The following is an 18,509-nucleotide window of genomic DNA, read 5'->3' on the forward strand; positions in this document are numbered from 1 at the left end:
CAATCAGCACCCCCCACTCAGTCCTAGGGGTGGGCTCCAGGTCTGGCTCAAGTTCACCACCCAGAGTGCACTCTGACCCTCCCGTGCCTGCTCTCCCCTAGATGCAGGCAGGACAAGGGGTGTGGGGGATTAGAATTGGCTACCCCAACTTGTGTCTCTTTGGCATAAGGATTATTTTGGGCTGCTTACTTTTAAAAACTGCAGACGTGGGAGAAGCTCTGAAAAGTAAAATTTACCCTTTGTAAGTGACATTTACATTTGTAAGGGAAATCCCCACCTGTAAAGATATCTCCCTCTCTGTACCAGGAAGATGCAGAGATGACCTTATCTCTAGAAACTCTTATCAGTGAGAAAGGCAAGGACTTAAATCTGCATAATAACCTTACCCTTTACTCAAGCTTTTCTGGTAATCTCCCATAACTCACTCCCCCACCCCCAACATCCTCCTTTGTCTTTAGCTGAAGATAGTATTTAAGATGAGAGTCTCTACCATTTTGGCGAGTTACTCAGTTTTTCCTGGGTTTCTCCCATGTATACATGTCATGAAGCTTTGTTCAAATTCTCCTCTTATTCTGTCTCATGGCAATTTAATTCATACCCCAGCCAGAAGGACCCAGAGGGTAGAGGATATGTCTTCCTCCCCTACAGTTTGGCAACTTAAACGGGATAAAATTTCACTGGCTGGACACTGCTCACTCCTGGAACTACTGTAGCCAAGAGATCCTGGACCCCTGACAAGAGCCAGCAGGAGGTAAGAGTTCTTACCATGTCAGTCTCCCAGATCTCTGCCTGCAGGGTCCAAGGAAGCGAGAGTGGTGAGTTTTCTTCCTTTTCTAAATTTATATTACCAGGAGAAAATATTGGTGAAGCTAGCTTCTTGGACTCAGCAACTCTAGGAAATTTGGTTGAGTACTCATTAGGAGTAGATCCTTTTCCTCCCAGAGATAGTATTTTTCCTTGTCTGTGTCTTTTTTGCTGTTTTTCATAAGACACAGGCATCTCTATAAGCTTGATGTCTGGGAATATGCGCATGAGGTGAAAGCTATTGCTAAGGGCATCTTGGAAGCCAAAAAGGCCAAAAATTTGGTGGGCATGGATCAAGCAGTTAAGAGCTATTAGGGCACCATAGACCTCAAGAGGTCTCCTCTGAAAGGATGAGTTGGGTCACAGAATGGAGTAGATGACACAAGTCCCCCCACCAACTTCAAGAAAATATCCATGCAATGATGAGGTACTCTGTAAAGCACACACGATCCCCAACCCTGCGGCACCTCCCTCTTAGGTATTATTCTGGCTCCAAGAGACCCAAAGCTTAGCTAAAGCTGTTAATGCACATGTCAGATGAGGTGTTTTTCTTTTGTCTTGCTCTGTGTCTTGAGAGCTTGGCATTGTGACCTTTCTTGTCTCCGCCATCTGGAGGATGCATGTAACAGCACGCATCTTGGCGGTCAGTCAAGTAGACTGGGGTTTTGGGAGTTGCTCTCTTTGTCCAGCTGTGTCAGCTCTCAGGGGAGTTTGTCATAAGGGGTCCCAATTGCTTTCATAAGGGGCCTTTGTCTCTCAACCTTCGTTGCTTGTTGTGCAACAATGGCCTTTGCTTTCTTAGGCTATTTTGGGGAGTGAATTTTCTGGATCTCTTTTGTGGACACCTCTTACATCCATGGTTAAGCTTATGGGTATGAGTCGCTGTTAAGATCCTGCTCGTCAATGTGGCCAGACGATGGATTGTTTAAATTGGAAAAACTTCTAAATTGGGGAAAAAAACGTTGTGAGCACTCTCATCATAACTGTTTTATTGGTACCTATAAAAAGGCCAAATCAAAAAAAGGCAATACAAAAAAATAATAACTAGCCTAAAGATTCTAACTCAGGTTACAATTAAACTGAGAAAATGTAAAAGTATAAGTGTTGATAACATTATAAAGGTTGGAATGTTTGAGCTAGTTTTATATAAAGAGGTTATATCAACTTTGCCTGAGTATGTTTTAAAATGTCTGACTGGGAATGCTTCCGCTGTCCAAAATTATAAGACGAAGACCTATTGATAAACTCCTAATGAAAACTATGATTAGAGGTATAAGAGTTGACAGAATTCAGATGAAATTTTGTAGAAAAACTGATATATTTACGGGCTTTATCTGAAGTGATCGTATCTCTTTTTGCCTAATTGTGTCATAGATTGTATTGTGGGGATAGTCGTCGTGTCTCACTGGGGAACGTTTCCCCTGCCTGATTATAAGATAGCATATAAATCTGCCCTTAAGACAGTGTTGATTAAACTTACAAAAGGGAAGTCAATGGGGTTGCCTGAGCCCACACAGTATGAGATAAAAACTAGAGGCTAATATCAGGTACTAATAAAAAGATAAGAAAAGTTCCTCCCTCCAGGTAAATTGGTCTAGGGTTGAACTGTACACTTAGAAAAAAGAGGCCTTTGTTAAATGCCTTGTGCAGACTTTTAAAGGTATGATATGTTGTTCTGAAAGTTTTAGAACATACAAATCTTTGATTCACCTCTTAAGTTAAACATTTCCCTGATATAAAAAAGCAATCGGAAGAGTGTAGCTGGAGGGACGGGTCAGCCTCCTTTGTCAGACTGCAATCCAGGTCTTTGGGGAACTGGAGGGAACCGTCTTTTGTCTTGCAAATCTCTGCAAGGCTGGAGGTATGGCTCTAGAAAGCAGTTCAAAGTTCACCTGTCTTTTGCCAATCCCAAAGCCTCCCCTGTTCCTCTCAAAATACTCCTAGATATTGATTGAGACATTAGAAAACTGATAAGGCAAATATGCCCCAGAAACGCCATCTTGAAGAAAACTTGACTGCTTTCTCCCTCCTTCTCTAGCATCTAAGAGCAATTCTTTGAAATGCAAATGTTTCTCAGAAACTAGTGGGTTTTGTATTGCACCTGATTCATAACAAAAATTTAATGTCTCTGTCTGTGTCTACCTGTGTGTTCATGTGTGTCGATACATATGTCATCTACGTGTGACATTTTACCTCCGGATGGTACAGCCAAAATTAAGAGCTTTGTTTAATTGACTTAAAGTAAGCACTTACATGTCTTTCAAGTTAACGTGATATAAAACAATCTTTGGTGAATGAATGCTTGTTTAAGTTTGTTGGTTTGATTAAAATAGGCATGTCCTCAGAGTTATCAGCATTGGATATGCTGCAGACACGCAGTCTGGGTCTACTGGTCAAATAAGCTCGGGTTATCCCTGTTACAAATTTGTCAGCAAAAATAGCTTAAAATGATAGCTAATTTTGTCTAATGTCTTATGAAGTTTTCATGGGTAGTAGAAACATAATTGTGGGGAACAAATGATTTAGATGTAAACGAGATAAGAGTTTAAACTTTTAGCAATAATTATATTTTATAATGTGTACTTAATAACTTCCAAAATATCTTTGGTAACTTGAAACTTTGAAGTTTTGCTAGGCTAATTTAAATGATAAAAATTCATTGTGTATTTAGATCATTTTCAAATAAGATAAGATATTAGACATTGATTACTTAATATAAGTTTATCTACTTTTGGCATCTTATTACAGAGAAATTAAAAAGTGTTTGGATCTATTAGTAAACACATCTTGTATTTTGTTAAAAGATTGTACTATAAAGTAACATGTTTCTAAAATTTTTTATAGAAATTTGTCAAGGCACAGAATGCTAATGTAAAAGACAGTTTATAATTGCTTACTTCTTAGTTTTTACATAAAAATTAAGGTTCCTAAGGGTTAAAAATTCTAATATGTGATTAAAGCTACTAAAAATTAAGGAAAATATGTTTGTATTCAAGGAAAGTAAGATGTTTTCAGTAAAGAAGGTATAAAGAATGGAAATTTTTTTTTTTTTGAGGAAGACTGGCTCTGAGCTAACATCCATTGCCAATGCTCATCTTTTTGCTGAGGAAGATTAGCTCTGAGGTAACATCTGTGCCCATCCTCCTCTACTTTGTATATGGGATGCCACCACAGCATGGCTTAATAAGTGACGAGCAGGTCCACGCCCGGGATCTGAACCCGCGAACACTGGACCGCCAAAGCAGAGTGCATGAACTTAACCGCTATGCCACCAGGCCAGCCCCAAGAATGGAAATATTTTTGTTTGTTGGGTTAAGTAGATAAATTTGTCCTAAAGCACTAGGAGGGAAAATGAGGCATGGGACAAATCCTGAATGTAAAAAGAAAGTTATAAAAGGTTTGTGGAAGAGAAATTCTGAAAAAAGAGTTTTGTACGTGGTCAAGTTGGCTAAGATTAAAATAAATTAAGTAAATGAGTTTTAATATCAAAAGTAAGTTGGTGCAAAATTAGAATTTCTTTTTTCCCCTCTCCTAAAAGGATAATTTTCTTAAACTCTTAGTCTGCTCTTGCTAAAGAATTTATGAAAGATTTTTTTCTTTGAGTAGTCTACCAGAAGGGTAAGGATTTTGTGTTTTATGAAAATAAATTTCCCATATTGTTTTTAGCAGGTCTTTAATCACAGGTGCTAAGGTTTTCTTACAGCTATTTAATTTTCTGCATTTGCCCGAAAATCTTGAACTGTCACCACGGTTAAATGGAAAAGAATTGTTTCATAGGGACCTATGATATTGTGTGGATAAATGTTATTGATGTAATGTTTTAAAAATTATATAACATTCCTAAAATTCTGATCTGTCCTGGTTGTCAGTCATAATTCTAGTTATTATCTTGAACTGTTGTGGGTCATAGAAATAACCAAGTTTCTTTGTCAATTGTCATTTTTAAGTCTTTTGTCATTTACAGACAGTTTTGTTTTACTCTGCTTTTACAAATGTTTTCATCTTTAGAGAGATATTCATGGAAAGGACTCTGACACTTATTCTAAAATACAGGTTTCTGACAAACTTTCAGATTATAGAACTGAACTGAGTAAAAAAAAAATTACAGAACTCTAATGGAGAAACTGATGATTTCATGAAAGTGGTAATAGGAGATTAAGATCAAGAATTGATTACAAAGGACCAAATGAACTGATGAGGATGATTATAAGTTCTTATGACTTTTGTTTGAAATATCGCTGATTTTTTAAAATGTTTTGTTTTTTCAGATTTAAGGAAAACATTTTCTCTTTTCTCTCAAGCTAACTATGACTTATAGCAATTTGGTAAATTATACTTTTGTAAATAGACTTGAAACATTTATCTTTTCTCCCTACCTGATCCCTCCAGAATTTGGAAACTCTTAGTGAGTAGTATTGTTATTTTCATGGCAATATAGTTATTTGCATAAGTTCAATAAGAATCTGTTCTTCTCATAACAGGACACAATTGGAAACATTGGTTATATTAGCAAAGCTTTGACTGGAATGTCATATTTGAGCCAAACATGCATAGACTCAGATACGACCAGACTGCTTTTGAGGACCAAAGATTGGACTTTATGAAATATAGCCACTTGGAAATATTGGCCTGGTACCTTGTTTACAGGGTTCCCAACAACCTTACCAGGTAAGTAAGGAAGAAGGTCAGTTATCTGGCAGGAGCCTGGAACGTCAATATTTTCTGGAACCTCAAAAGAAGAGAAGAATTCACCCATATATGTAGGTGTTACAGGCTTTGTCTGATAAGTCCTTGGCTTTCCTGGCCTCCAGAGGCTTTTAAAGTTCAATGTGAGATTCCTTATAAAAAGTTCCAGCAAAGCAAATTTAAAAAAGCCTATCTGATCAGTTGCTATTCTTGCCATACTTACGTAAATAACTGGGCCAAATTTATTGAAACCAGACTTATTTTACAAACCAGTTAGTCTTAATTTGGCTATTTTTGGTAAAAATGGAGTGATTTTAGAGAGAAAAATTATGTTTCAGTAAAAACTATAATACACATTTGTGGATATTAGATCCCAGTTCTGTTAATTTTCATTGAGGTTTTTGTTTTCTACCTGTAAACTGGACTGGATCCTAATTCTTCTAGTCTCCAAAATATCTAAGTACAAATCTCCAAACTAATGTTTCCAATTTTTTTCATCATTTTTGTATGAAATCATTGCGAACTGAAACCACCTTTTTCCTGAAGCCCTGCAAATCGAAGCTGGATAGCTTGATATAAACTTTGTAGAGATCCCCACGGTAGCATGCCTGTTTCTGTGTAAGCCACTCAAAAGGACACTTGAACACCTGATGATGACATCAGAGACATTTCAAACTACAAAAGACACTTCAACACTGACATCTAAAAATCTTCTTGGCTGGCTGCCCCTGGGCTCAGAAACTAGTTTCTAATTTTCTGTAACAATTACCCTTGTCTCTGTTTCTGTTTCCATAGAAATACTTCTTATTAAATACCTGATTGCTTGCTTCCACAATATAGGCCTAGCTTTGGGATCCCACCTGGATCACCGTCGCCTAAAATGAATTTAACAGGACTGATCTATAATCAGGACTAAGAAACGTGTTCAGTGAGATGGAATGATCTACCAACTCAGCTTCTGGACTATGAAACTTCTTAAAGTTTCAAAGGTGAGACTGTGGAGGATCTGAATTGGCTATCCCAAAGTGTGTCTCTTTGGCACAAGGATTATTTTGGGCTACTTACTTTTAAATACTGCAGACATGAGAGAATCTCTGAAAAGCAGAATTTACCCTTTGTAAGAGACATGTACATTTGTAACGGAAATCTCCCTCTGTAAATGTATCTCCCTCTCTGCACCAGGAAGAAGGGGGGAATGACCTTATCTCTAGACACTCTTATCAATGCGGAAGGCAAGGACTTAAATCTGCATAATAACCTTACTCTTGTTTACTGTGCTTTTCTGGTAATCTCCCACAACCTACTCCTTCCACTCCCAAAATCCTCCTTTGCCTTTAGCTGAAGATGGTATTTAAGATGAGAGCCTCCACCATTTTGGCAAGTTGCTCAGTTTTCCTGAGTGTCTCCCACGTATACATGTTATAAAGCTTTGTTTGATTTTCTCCTGTGATTCTGTCTTATGTCAATTTAATTCATAGCCCAGCCAGAAGGAGACAGAGGGTAGAGGATTTGTCTTCCTCCCCTACAGAGGCCTCGGTGGCAGATGCTCCTGGAAGCCATTTACCTGGAACAGCCTCACCAGCTTCTTCTGCGTTCCGAACATCCAGTTAATGAACAACTCTGGGTCCAAGAGGTTCCTGGCTGTGGGCTTCAGGGAGCTGGGACCTGCTTCTGAAGTCTCCCTGATGAATTGGAAGGAGCCATGAGGGCACAGAGCTGAGCATGGGGAGAGGGGCAGTGAGAGGGGCTGGGGTACGGAGGACAGCTCAGAGCTAAGGGCAGTGGACTCCAGGCTGGCGGCGCTGGGCAGGGCTGTGGGCATGCTCGCCCCTCCTCCTCCCCTGATGGTGCTGCCCCACCCCCACCCCTGCACACAGAGCCTGTGACTGGAGAGAGCAGCTGGGGTCGACAAATGGCAGCAAAAGGCTCTGCTGGTGTAGACAAGCCTCAGGGGTCACACACAAGCATTGGTCATGAGATCCCCATATACAGGCACAGACACAGCCTAACATGCACGCTGACACACACTAACACACCCATACACATACTGCACAATGAAGACACTGACACACACACACAAGCACACACCTGTGTGCACACACCGTCCCCAAGGCCACTGAGTCCGCCCTTTCCTGACAACACTCCCGCCCAGGTGGTCCTTCCAAAGGTCTCTGTGTTGACCGCAGCCCTGAGCCTGAGGGTCCTCACCACCACGCCCCCGTCTCGCCCAGGCCCCCAAGGCCCCCAGAGGACTCACCCCAGCTGCCCACACAAGGTCCTCTCGCCCCAGGTGTACAGCTCACAACAGCTCTCCCTGTCATGACTGTGGGAGGAGACGAGCTGGGAGAGGCGGCTGAGGAGGACCGCCTGAAAGCACGTCCTGTACATTGCCCAGAGTGGGGCTCCCAACCGGCCTGCCCTCTGGGACCCCAGGGCCTGTCCCACGGCCTTGTCCAGCTTCTCCAGGTACCGGCCCAGCTGGCCCCTGGGCTTCATGGTGGGCACTCGGGCCTCGGCATCTCCCCTCAGGAGGCTCTCTAGATGACGGCCCCAGGCGGCAACTCCACCATCCTGGGAGTTGTCCTGCGCCCACTGCACAGTGGCCACCACTGCCTGGAGCTTCAGCTCCAGCTCCTGGTTGTACGAAATGCTCCCCAGGGCCTCCTGGACGATGGGCCACATGCTCTTGGCCACAACCTGGTACTGGGGACCACAGTCCTGCCCGTCCTCTGCCAACACCAAGATGCTCTGGCAGGCTTCCAGGAACCGCCCCTTCTGGACCAACCGTTGAAAGTCTGGAAGAAAGGAGCCCAGAAAAGAAGACTCAGAGGGGCCTTGGAAACATGCAGAACAGGTGAGGTGGGAGGGGGGCGCCTGCTGTGGGGATTCTTCAATGTAATTCCCACTCACATAAGGTGGATGTGGGCCAAGCTGTACTGAACTCACCCATCAGGGGAACCATTCAGAGGACAAGGCGACTGGTTTGAAGAGCCTTTGGGAACAGGGCTCTATGTGGCCAGTCAGGATGGGAAGGCCACAGATCTCTTACTATGGTTGCAGGAGACTGGTAGGCTTTGCACTGTGTCACCTTCAGAGCAGAAAATCATAACACTCAGCGCTTTCTTCTGATGAGCCTCTGAGCTCCCGGGCTATCCATGATCTGTGCCTTTACCAGCTGTGGGTTGTTAACCCAGCATCCTGACATAACAAAGGTACGTTCCCCACCAGAGGTCCAGAGACCTGGTAGAAAATGTTCTAGCACGTGGTTCTCAGCATGAATGCACATCAGGACCACCTGGAGGGTTCGTTCAAGCCCAGGTAGGAATTTGCATTTCTGCCAGGTTCCCAGGTGGTGCTGATGGTGCTGGTCCCAGGACCACACTCGGAGAACCACTGCTCTACCAGGTATCCAAGGGCAGTCCACATCCTGCCTCCTCGCCCATTCAGGATCAACTAGATAGACACGTAGGCAGATAGATAGATAGACAGATAGATAGACAGACAGACAGATAGATAGATGATAGATCGATAAATAGGTAGATTGAGAGATGATAGATAAATAATAGATAGATAGATGATAGATAGATAATAGGTAGACGGATGATAGATAAATTACAGACTGATGAATGATGATAGAGAGACAGAGAGAGAGAAAGAAAAAGAAAGAAAGAGATCTTCCGTAGAACCATCCTGGGAGGGGCCTGATCCACAGGCAGGGTGGGGGTGCAAGTGGGAATTCAAAGCCATTCTTTCCCCCTCACGGGGTGCCGGAGGCTCCCCGGTTTCTGCCTCTTCTGCAGACAAGGAAGCAGCCCAGGCCTGAGCAGTAGCTGGAGGCAAAGCCTCCGAGACGGGGGGCTCGAGTCTTCTCTCCGGAAGTTCAGAGGAAAAGGGCGACCTCACCCACATCGGTCAGTGCACACGGGGCCCAGTGCGTGAGAGGGACCAGAGGATGGAAGGAAGAGGCCCTCTGCCCAGGCTGGTGCCCAGTCAGGTCCTTGGTCCCCCCCCGGACAGGGTGGTGGCCTCCTTGTGGTCCACCCGTCTCCATCCTTACCTCTTCCCTCCACCCTGCTGCTGCCGAGCCCACGAGCAGCGACCCTGCCCCTGTGGGGCTGTCCGCCCAAGGCCCTGCTCGGGCCCATGCCCTCCCCGTCCCGATCCGAACACACCGTTCCCCCAGAGCCCCGAGTGCCACCTTGTGACCCTGGCCACCCCTTGCTGTTGAGTGCAGGCACTTCACCAGAGCAAGGCCACTCGAGCCCCCACCAGGCCTCCCTGACGTGGCCCGGAGGGTGGCGGCGCACTTGCTGGTGCGAGAAGGCCTCCTGACCAGGGTGGTGGAGGGGGTCCCCAGGCCGCCCGCACCCCTTCCTGCCCCCACGCCGGGCTGTCCACCATCCCTGTGTGTCATCAGTCCCCGTTCATAAAGCAAACGTGACAGACGGGGAGCCACTGGGAATCCTGGGGCTCGGGTGTTATTCTGTGTGCTTCTCTGAATGTTCTTAATTTCTCAGATATTAGAAAAGGAATAAAGTTCATGTCGTGGGTGAACCGTGTCCGTCCCCCACCCAGATTCACATCTTCCCTGGAACCCCAGAATGTGACCCCCACTATGTGGACATAGTGTTGTTGCCGCTGAGTAGTTAAGATGAGGTCCCACTGGAGGGGGACGGCCCTTTATCCAAAGGACCAGTGTCCCTATAAGAAGAGAGAACAGACACAGAGAGAAGAGGCCACGTGAGGACGGAGGCAGAGACTGGAGTGACGCTTCTAGCAGCCAAAGATTGCCGGCAACAGCAGGGGCTGGAGGAGGAGGAGACCCTCCCCTGGAGCCTTCGGGGGCAGCTCGGCCCTGCCCACACCTCATTTCAGACTTCTGGCCTCCGGGACCGTGAGACGATGCACGTCTGTGGTTTTAGCACCCCGGTTTGTGGTAATTTGGGACAGCAGCCACAGGACTCACACAGTCCCCTCGGCTTAAGCCGGGTCTGGGTCAGACTTGTCCTAACAAATGCAGTTCTTTCACTGCCTGAAACACGTCGCCTGGGCCCCACTCCCCGAGGGCAAAGCCCTGGCCTCTCAGCTGGCCCTTGCTGTGCGACCTGGTCACCAGGTGAGGCTCAGCGCCCGAGACTGGGCCTCCCCGCCACCCCAGCCCCTGACCCAGGATGCTCCCACAGCACCAGCTTTCCCAACTCGCTGGGGTCCTCACCTGGAGACTGTCCCCTTCCCGCCCCACACCGCCACCACCACTGAAGACATTCCCCGTTGTCTGTCTTCCTCCCCTAGGGACCTGCCCCTGGACCCTCCAACCCAGCGCAGGACCTGCACGCACACTTCCACCACCCTCAACACCTATCCCTGGAAGGGAGGGAGAGACAGAGGTCGCCCAGGCCTCCAGAGACCTGCAAGTCATCATCAGAAGAGGAGCCCTGAGGGCAGTCCAGGCTTGGAGATGCGCTGGGCTGGGTGCCTGCAGGAAAGAAAAGCCCAGGAGAAGGGCTGGTGTGGGGCAGCCCTGATGTGAAGGGACAAAGTTGGGAACAGGCTGTCAGGACCAGGGAGTAGAGTCACGGGGTGCTGGAGCCAGCATCAGGGTGTCACTGGGTGGACTGAGGGGGGTTGTGACGGGGCACATGGGCTGGGAAGCCCTCAAACCCACGGCGGCACGGCTGCCAGCCTGTCCAGTGTGGATGGGAGGGGTTCCCCACTGTCCTGCCGGGGTCCCTGGGTGCTGCACCCTGGGCTGGGGACCCTCGGTGGGGGCAGAGGGACTGAGAGACTGTGCAAGAGAAGCCACCACCAAGACCAACGGCTCCATGGGCATCTGGATCTTTCCAGCACCTGGCAGGTTTCCAAGGCCTCATCTTCTCATCTTTAGGATCAGGGGCAGCAGCTCATGAGAGCCAGTGGTGGCCATGTCGCTAGTCAGCCCACCTCGAGAAGCACAGAGATACCAGGCACCGGGCTTGGAGAAAAGATAAAATGGAGAGGTTTGACTATGCTGAGGGGAAAAGGACGACACCACTGTTCAGGGAGAAGCCCCTGGAGGCTGGAGACAACTCTGCTCCCTAAACACTTGGGCATCAGGCAGGAGGCCTATGTGAGGATGCCGTTAACTCAGTGGGCTGTGCCAGGAGGGAGAGATTTGGAGGGGAGAATTCCGCTCTGGCTCTCAAAGGAGCCCCAGCTACAACCAGCCCCAGCTACAACCAGCCTGTAGCTGCAGGAGGAAGGCTCTAGAGAGACTCAGAGCCAAAAGAGGAATTGGGGGTGGGGGGGGGTGTCCAAGGCATTAGAACACATGGACATCAGTTCTTATGGATTTTAACTTGAAAGGGCATTTTTGACCTTTGACTTCTCCCTGGAAATTTCATAACGGGAGGGGAGAAATACTTCAAGTTGGGTCTCAGAGCACCTTTCTGTTATCAAGGGGAAAGCCACACTCTCCCCTTCCCTATTCCTCCTTCCTGACAGCTGGAATGCACATGTGAAGACAGGAGTTGGGCAGCCATCGTGGGCTAGGAGACAAGAGCCCCATGAGGAGGATGGCAGAGGAGCACAATGAGAAGCTCTGGGTCCCTGAGCGCTGAGGAGCCGTGGACACCTACCCAAGTCTTGCATGAGAGAAGCAAATTTTTTCTTGCTTAAGCCACTGTTTTGTTGGGTCTCTCAGGGAAAGCAGCTGAATTTATATCATAATAACACAAAGAATTGGGGAGGAGTGGAATATGGGATGGAAATTATTTTGAACCAAAGTGAGACAGCCTCCAATAGCATTTACCTGTTTGGGGGTGAAGATTCCCTGTCCACCTCTAGCAGATAGATCCTTGTTGATTATAATTAATTAGATTAGACTGGAAATAGGAACTCTAGTTCCTGGAATCTCTGTGATGCCCCAGCCTGGAGCCACCCAGGTGTCATTCCCCTTCCTTCTAGAGCTGTGCCATCCAGCACGGCAGCCACGAGCCACATGTGGCTTCTGAGCACTTGAAATGTCCAAACAGAGCTGTGCTGTCCGTGCAAAATGCACCCCAGATTTCAAAGAATTTGTTGGGAAAAAAAAAAAGCATGTAAAATATCTTAATAATGTTAATATTGATTGATGTTGAAACATGTTGAAATGCTACTTTAGCTATATTGGGCCAAACTAAACACATTACTAAAGTGAATTGCACCTATTTCTTTTCTATTTTTTACTGTGACTACAAAAACCCTAACATGACCTGTGACTCCTGCTCCGTTTCCACGGACGGCGCTGTTCTAGAGCACGCTCACCCTCCACCTCTGATACGGAATCCCTGTGTATCCATGCCAATCCGGCTCTCCTCTGAATAGGGGTCAGGATCCCCCACCCAAAACCGACGGAGGCCCCCCCAAAGTCCCTGAGGGACCCTGAGGGCTCCCGGACTGCGTGCAACTGTGGCTGCGGTCACAGTCACAGTATTTCTCAGCAAGGACGTGTGGGCACGGGGTCAGGCGGGCGAGGGTCAGACACGGGGTGTCCACGCTGCCTCCACACACCCCAGCGACTGGGTGATGACAGACTGGCCTGACCAGCGCCCACCACGCCCCTGCGGACAGCTGCGGACAGCAGGCTGCTCTGGACCAAGTGACCATCTCCCTGCGCCACAGGCCGGCAACACGTGGGGCCACAACAGCTGCCGTGGGAAAGGAAGTGAACTGACCCTGAGAAAGTGACCGTCCTGGCAAGGATGCTGCATGTCACCAGGCGACAGGCCGGTGAGGACTTGGGAAACCCCTCAGAGATCCCACCAGCTGTGAATCAGTGATGAACGCGTGTCCCTGTCTCGGGTGACAATGCCAGTCACCGTTCAGATACTGGAGACATAAAGGCAGCTGGTGACCCACCATCCCCCACAACCCTGGGCTCCACTGCATTCTACAACTACCCACTGACCTCACGGAAAATAGGAATCATTTTTTCTTCAGGAAAACATTCTCTAGATGACAAACCACCAGCTGCTCCCAGAAAACCCGACCGCTCCCACAACCCGCTATGGACCAAGCCCCAGGAAACAGAGCAGCCCTGGCGCCGCTGCCCCACTCAAGGCCGTTCCAAGGGCTTCCCCGGGCACAGAGCCGTGCTGGGCCATGGGAACACGAATGTGGATCAGACACAGACCCCACACAGCCCCAACCCCACCCCAGGCTCCTCTTCTCTCATTCCTGCACCCCAGAGCCTGGGGCACAACCTAGCACCCGCTCTGGTTGCTTGGAATTGAACCTTGACCCCCTCACTTGCGGTGTGTCTCTGGGCAAGTGACTCAACTTCTCTGAGCCTTTGTTTCCTCAGCTTTGAAGGGAGCTTTGTGTGATAATCCAGGGTGAGGGGCGTCTCACAAGTACGATGAACTCTGGGCTGCTTCATTCTAGGTTGGTACTCTTCTTGTGCCCCAGCATTGTCTCTGAGCCCCCACGGGTTCAGCCCCCACCCCAGACCCATCACAGCCCATAGTATGGGGGGTGGGGCGTTGCCAACATGCCAGCCCTCCTCACCATGTGGGGTCCTCAGGCCTGGGAAGGAAAGGTCTTATCACTCCGCCTGGCCCCTCCAGGCCCTCTTAGATGGACGCCCACAAGGGCGTTTTTATTTATTTATTGCAATTTATGCAATAAATAATGAATTAATGAAGTGGTCAATAAGTGATCAAGGGAATGAATGGACAAAACAACAAAGGAGTTGGGCAGAGACTTCCTTCCAGACACAAAGGCGAGGCTCCTACCTTTGGAAGTTTTGGGTTTTTTTCCCCAGTCGAATAATTTCCTAAGCCTCCTTTTCGACTTAGAAGGATGGTCTTTGGGCTGTGGTCTCCGTTGCTCTTGAGTCTTAGTGCCAAGAACTTCTCGGAGCTCACAGCCTCCTTCTTCTTCTTTTGGCCTCTGTTTCTTCTTACCAAAGTAGTTTTTCATTTTGATTCGATCCTTCTCACTGCCTCTCTGCCTCACAGCAGCCTGGCCCCGCAGTCACCCTCTGAAAGGCTTCTGGGTCACTGTGCTTTTTGTTCAGTCTCTACGAAACGAAACAAACAAATAGAGGAAGCTGGGTGCTTGCCAGAGAAATTTCCTCTGCAGCTGAAAGTATGAAAGTTAACACTTTTTAGAATTACCCAAATTTCGCTTACCAGGGCTCCCCCTCCAAGCAACTATGGGAGTGGCAGTTCCATTATCTAGCCCAAGAAGGTTTCCTTGATGTCTTGGGTCAACCCAGGAAAGAGCAAAGAAATTACTCAGAGCTGGAATTTCTTTCCTTTTTTTAAAATTGTGGTGAAATATACACAACGTACAATTTACCATTTTAACCATTTTTAAGTATGTAGTTCATTAGTACTAAGTAATATACATTGCTATGCAACCACCACCACCGTCATCTCCAGAACCCTTTCCATCTTGCAAAACTGAAACTCTGCCCCCATTAAACACAAAGTCTCCACCCCCCTCCCCCAGCCCCCGGCACCCACCATTCCACTTTCTGTCTCTATGGATTTCAATACCCTAAGTACTTCATATAAGTGGAATCATACAGTATTTGTCCTCTTGCATCTGGCTTATTTAACTTGGCAAATGTCCTCGTACAGGAAAAAACCTACATTTTTTCCTCCCTGTGTAGGACAAACCCAGCTCATTCCCCCTTGTTTCTTTCCTGTGAGGTTCCTTTACTGTCACACAGAACATGTCGCTTCTGACACTTCCCATCACCAAATGTGTGCAGGTTTTTCCCTACAACATCCAGCAATTGTCTGCGACCCCAGCTGAGTGTCCTACAACTTAACTCAATTCTAACACTATCCACCCAGACATCGAGTCAGATCCCACAGGTCAGGACTCAGTCCCACAAGACTGCCCCCACCACCCCCACTTCAGACGCCAGTCCCAAACCCAGGTTGTCACCTGTATCTCTTGCCAACCGGCTATAGATCAGGGTTCCAATGACTCCTTCCTTGGGTTTGATTAATTTGCCAGAGCGACTCACAGAATTCATGGCAACAGTTACATTTGCCAGTTTATTAATGGATATGACAAAGGACGCAGATGAACAGCCAGATGAAGCAACCCACAGGGCGAGGGATGAGGAAGGGGCGTGGTGCTTCCACGCCCTCACGGCCGCCCCACTCTCCCAGCACCTCCACGGGTTCGCCAACCCAGAAGCTCTCAGGACCCAGCACTGTTGGGATTTTCTGGAGGCTTCTTCACGTACGATGATTGATCATTAACTCCATTTCTAGCCCCTCTCCCCTCTCTGGAGGAGCAGGGACGGTGGGGCTGAAAATTCCAAGCTTCTAATCATGGGTTGGTCTTTCCAGTGACCCGCCCCCATCCAGGAGCCCACCCAGAGTTGCCTCATTAGAAGAAGACGCTTCTAGTGCTCTTATCACTTAGGGAATCACAGAGGTTTCAGGAGTCCTCTGTCAGGGATGGGTCAAAGACCAATATTAGAGTGAGAGATGTTCTAGTGCTCTTGTAACTTAGGAAATTACAAGGGTTTCAGGAGCTCTGTGCTGGGAACCAGGGGCAGAGACCAATATATACATTTTCTTCTCTCTCACAGTCCTCAAGTTTCATCCATGTTGTAGCACATGACAGAATTTCCTTCCTTTTTTTAAAATGCGGAACAACGAGTTGACTTTATTACCAATTTAACATTATTACCAATAATTTTAAAAATTATTTTATTGTGATAAAATACACATAACAAAATTTACCGTCTTAACCATTTTTAAGTGTATAGTGCAGTGGTATCAACTACATTCACGTTATTGCACAACGATCACCACCATCATCTCCAGAACTCTTTTCCTCTTCCCAACTGAAACTCTGTCCCCACGAACAACAACTCCCCATTCCTCCCTCCCCACAGCCCCGGTAACCACCTTTCTACATTCTGTCTCTATGAATTCGAGCTTTCTCAGGACCTCATTTGAGTGGAATTGTACAGTATTTCTGTTTTTGTGACTACCTCATTTCACTCAGCATAATGTCCTCAAGGTTCATCGTGTGTTATCGTGTGCCAGAATTTCCTTCCTTTTCAGGGTTGGCTACTACTCCATTGCATGGATTTACCACATTTTGCTCATTTTCTCACCTGTTGATGGACACGGGGTTGCTGCCACATTTTGGCCACTGGGAATAAAGTTGCTATGAACCTGGGTGTGCACAGATCTCTTCAAGTCCTGCTTTCACTTCTTAGCTGTGCCTCCTTCTTCACTGACAATGGTGTTCTCACCACTGTGGTTCTGAAAGCTCCCCTCGCCTTGGAAGCCCTCGCTGGCTCATGCCCGGGGCTGGCATCCTCGTCTCATGACAGGAGAAACTGAAGCATGACTTGGACGCCAGGAGAGACTTCCCGGAGGCCTCAGGGGGACGGCGCCACCGGTAGCGTGGCCCACACTCTGGAGCGGATTCTGCTCAATGTGGTGTGAGCAGGGACCCAACGTCATCCTTTTCCACGTGGATAACCGAGTTTTCTAGCTGGAGTGGTGGAGCGGCTCCTCCTCTGCGCTCTGACCTGACACACCACCTCTTCCACGTGTCCAGTATTTACACTCAGATCTGCTCAACCCGGGCTCAGATCTTAACCACTGACACAGACTGCCCCGGGACACGCTCACGGCTCTCCTCCTGGACCCCACGCATCCTGCATGAGATTCCGGCTGCTGTAACAAGTTCCCACAAACTTAGTGGCCTAAACCACACAAACTTCTGATCCTATGGATCCAGAGGTCAGAGGTCTGACGTGGGTCTCTCTGGGCTAAAACAAGGTGTCAGCGGGGCTCACTCCTTCTGGTGGCTCTGGGAGAGAACCCATTTCCTCTTTCCCATCTTCTAGATGCCCCCTTTTCCAGTCTTCCCATCCAGCAACAGCAGGCCTCAAAATGCATCACTTTGACCCCACTCTGCCTCCCTGGTCCCCTGTTAAGGTCGCTGTGATGGCATCAGGCCCTCCAGGGAATCCGGGCTCCGCTCCCTATGTCGAAGTTGACTGATCAACAGTCTTAATTCCATCTGCAACCTTACCTCCCTTTGCCGTGGAACCTAGTGTAGTCATAGGTTCAGGGCTTAGGACAAGGCCATCTTTGAGATGGCGTTATTCTGTCTACCACACACCCCTTTCCTACAGCCTTCTCTCTCTCTCCTCAACTCCACAGGAAGACTTCTGGAACATTCATCGTGTCCACACTCTCTCTCTCATCCCTCCTCAACCCTTCCCCCATCCAGTCTGAAGGGTCCGGGTCGTTCTTGTCCCAGGCTCCACAGCACAATCTCATAGGCCTCGTCTTACACACTCAGGCCAACTCAGCATTCTAGAACATTCCTCTCTTTCTAGAACAGTGCCTAGGTTTCCCAGGACGGCTTTGGCCTCTCTACCAATCCCTGTGTCCATTCCTTCCTGCTCATGGAGACAGAAACATGCACGTGTCTGCACTTCACTAAGAGACACAGAGCGCAGAGAACACACCAAGTCCTCAGAGATTTTGGCTTTGCCCTGAACACGTGCTCCGATATTCCTCCACGTGTGGCAGAGGAGGGTTTCCATGGAGAGCCAAATGTTTTTCATGGACGATCTCCTTCACTCCTCACAACAACCTATGAGGGTGGGCACTAATTACAGACGCGGAAACTGAGGTTGGGGGAGGTGAGGAGATGTCCCCACGGTCCCACAGCTAGAAGGTGCTGGAACCAGGATGCAAACCCCTGCAGGCAGCCTCTGGGGCCGCTACTCCTAGGCAGAATGCTGCTGGAGGGTGGTGCTCATTGACCCCATGTATCCTTTATCCTGATGGAAAGACTGTTGGGCTGTGGACACTAAAAAATACCATAGAATCCAGAACTGACAGGATGCTCAGCATCCTGGAGGACATCCACACAGATGGAAGCCTGGGCGTGAGGGCACACTGCCACTCCAGAGTCCCCGCCTGCAGCGCAGACGAGCAAGCGACCTCAAAAGCCCTAGAGCCTTGTGAGTCCCACATATGGGTGACACACAAGCATCGGCA

At 47.9% G+C, this 18,509-nt stretch overlaps 1 protein-coding gene across 4 annotated transcripts in view; it reads right to left on the reverse strand.

Moving 5' to 3' along the window:
- Positions 1–15,521, reverse strand: part of LOC106802455 (uncharacterized) — a 28,002-nt gene extending 12,481 nt beyond the window's left edge. For 3 of the 4 annotated variants that reach the window (XM_087447893.1, XM_087447895.1, XM_087447891.1), the window contains exons 1-4: positions 15,406–15,521; positions 14,241–14,527; positions 7,748–8,285; positions 7,055–7,172 (exon numbers count right to left, since the gene is read on the reverse strand). In XM_087447893.1, coding sequence (XP_087304019.1) covers positions 7,055–7,172; positions 7,748–8,285; positions 14,241–14,427 — 843 coding nt within the window. In that variant the 5' untranslated portion in view covers positions 14,428–14,527; positions 15,406–15,521. Of the gene's footprint in view, positions 1–7,054; positions 7,173–7,747; positions 8,286–14,240; positions 14,528–14,639; positions 14,711–15,405 lie in introns of all 4 variants that reach the window. The other variant, XM_087447892.1, reaches the window with a different exon arrangement.
- Between the last annotated feature and the right edge of the window lie 2,988 nt (positions 15,522–18,509).

This window comes from Ceratotherium simum, chromosome 24 (genome assembly GCF_057802395.1).
Source record: "Ceratotherium simum simum isolate JZ-2026a chromosome 24, ASM5780239v1, whole genome shotgun sequence".
NCBI classification, from domain to species: Eukaryota; Metazoa; Chordata; class Mammalia; order Perissodactyla; family Rhinocerotidae; genus Ceratotherium; species Ceratotherium simum.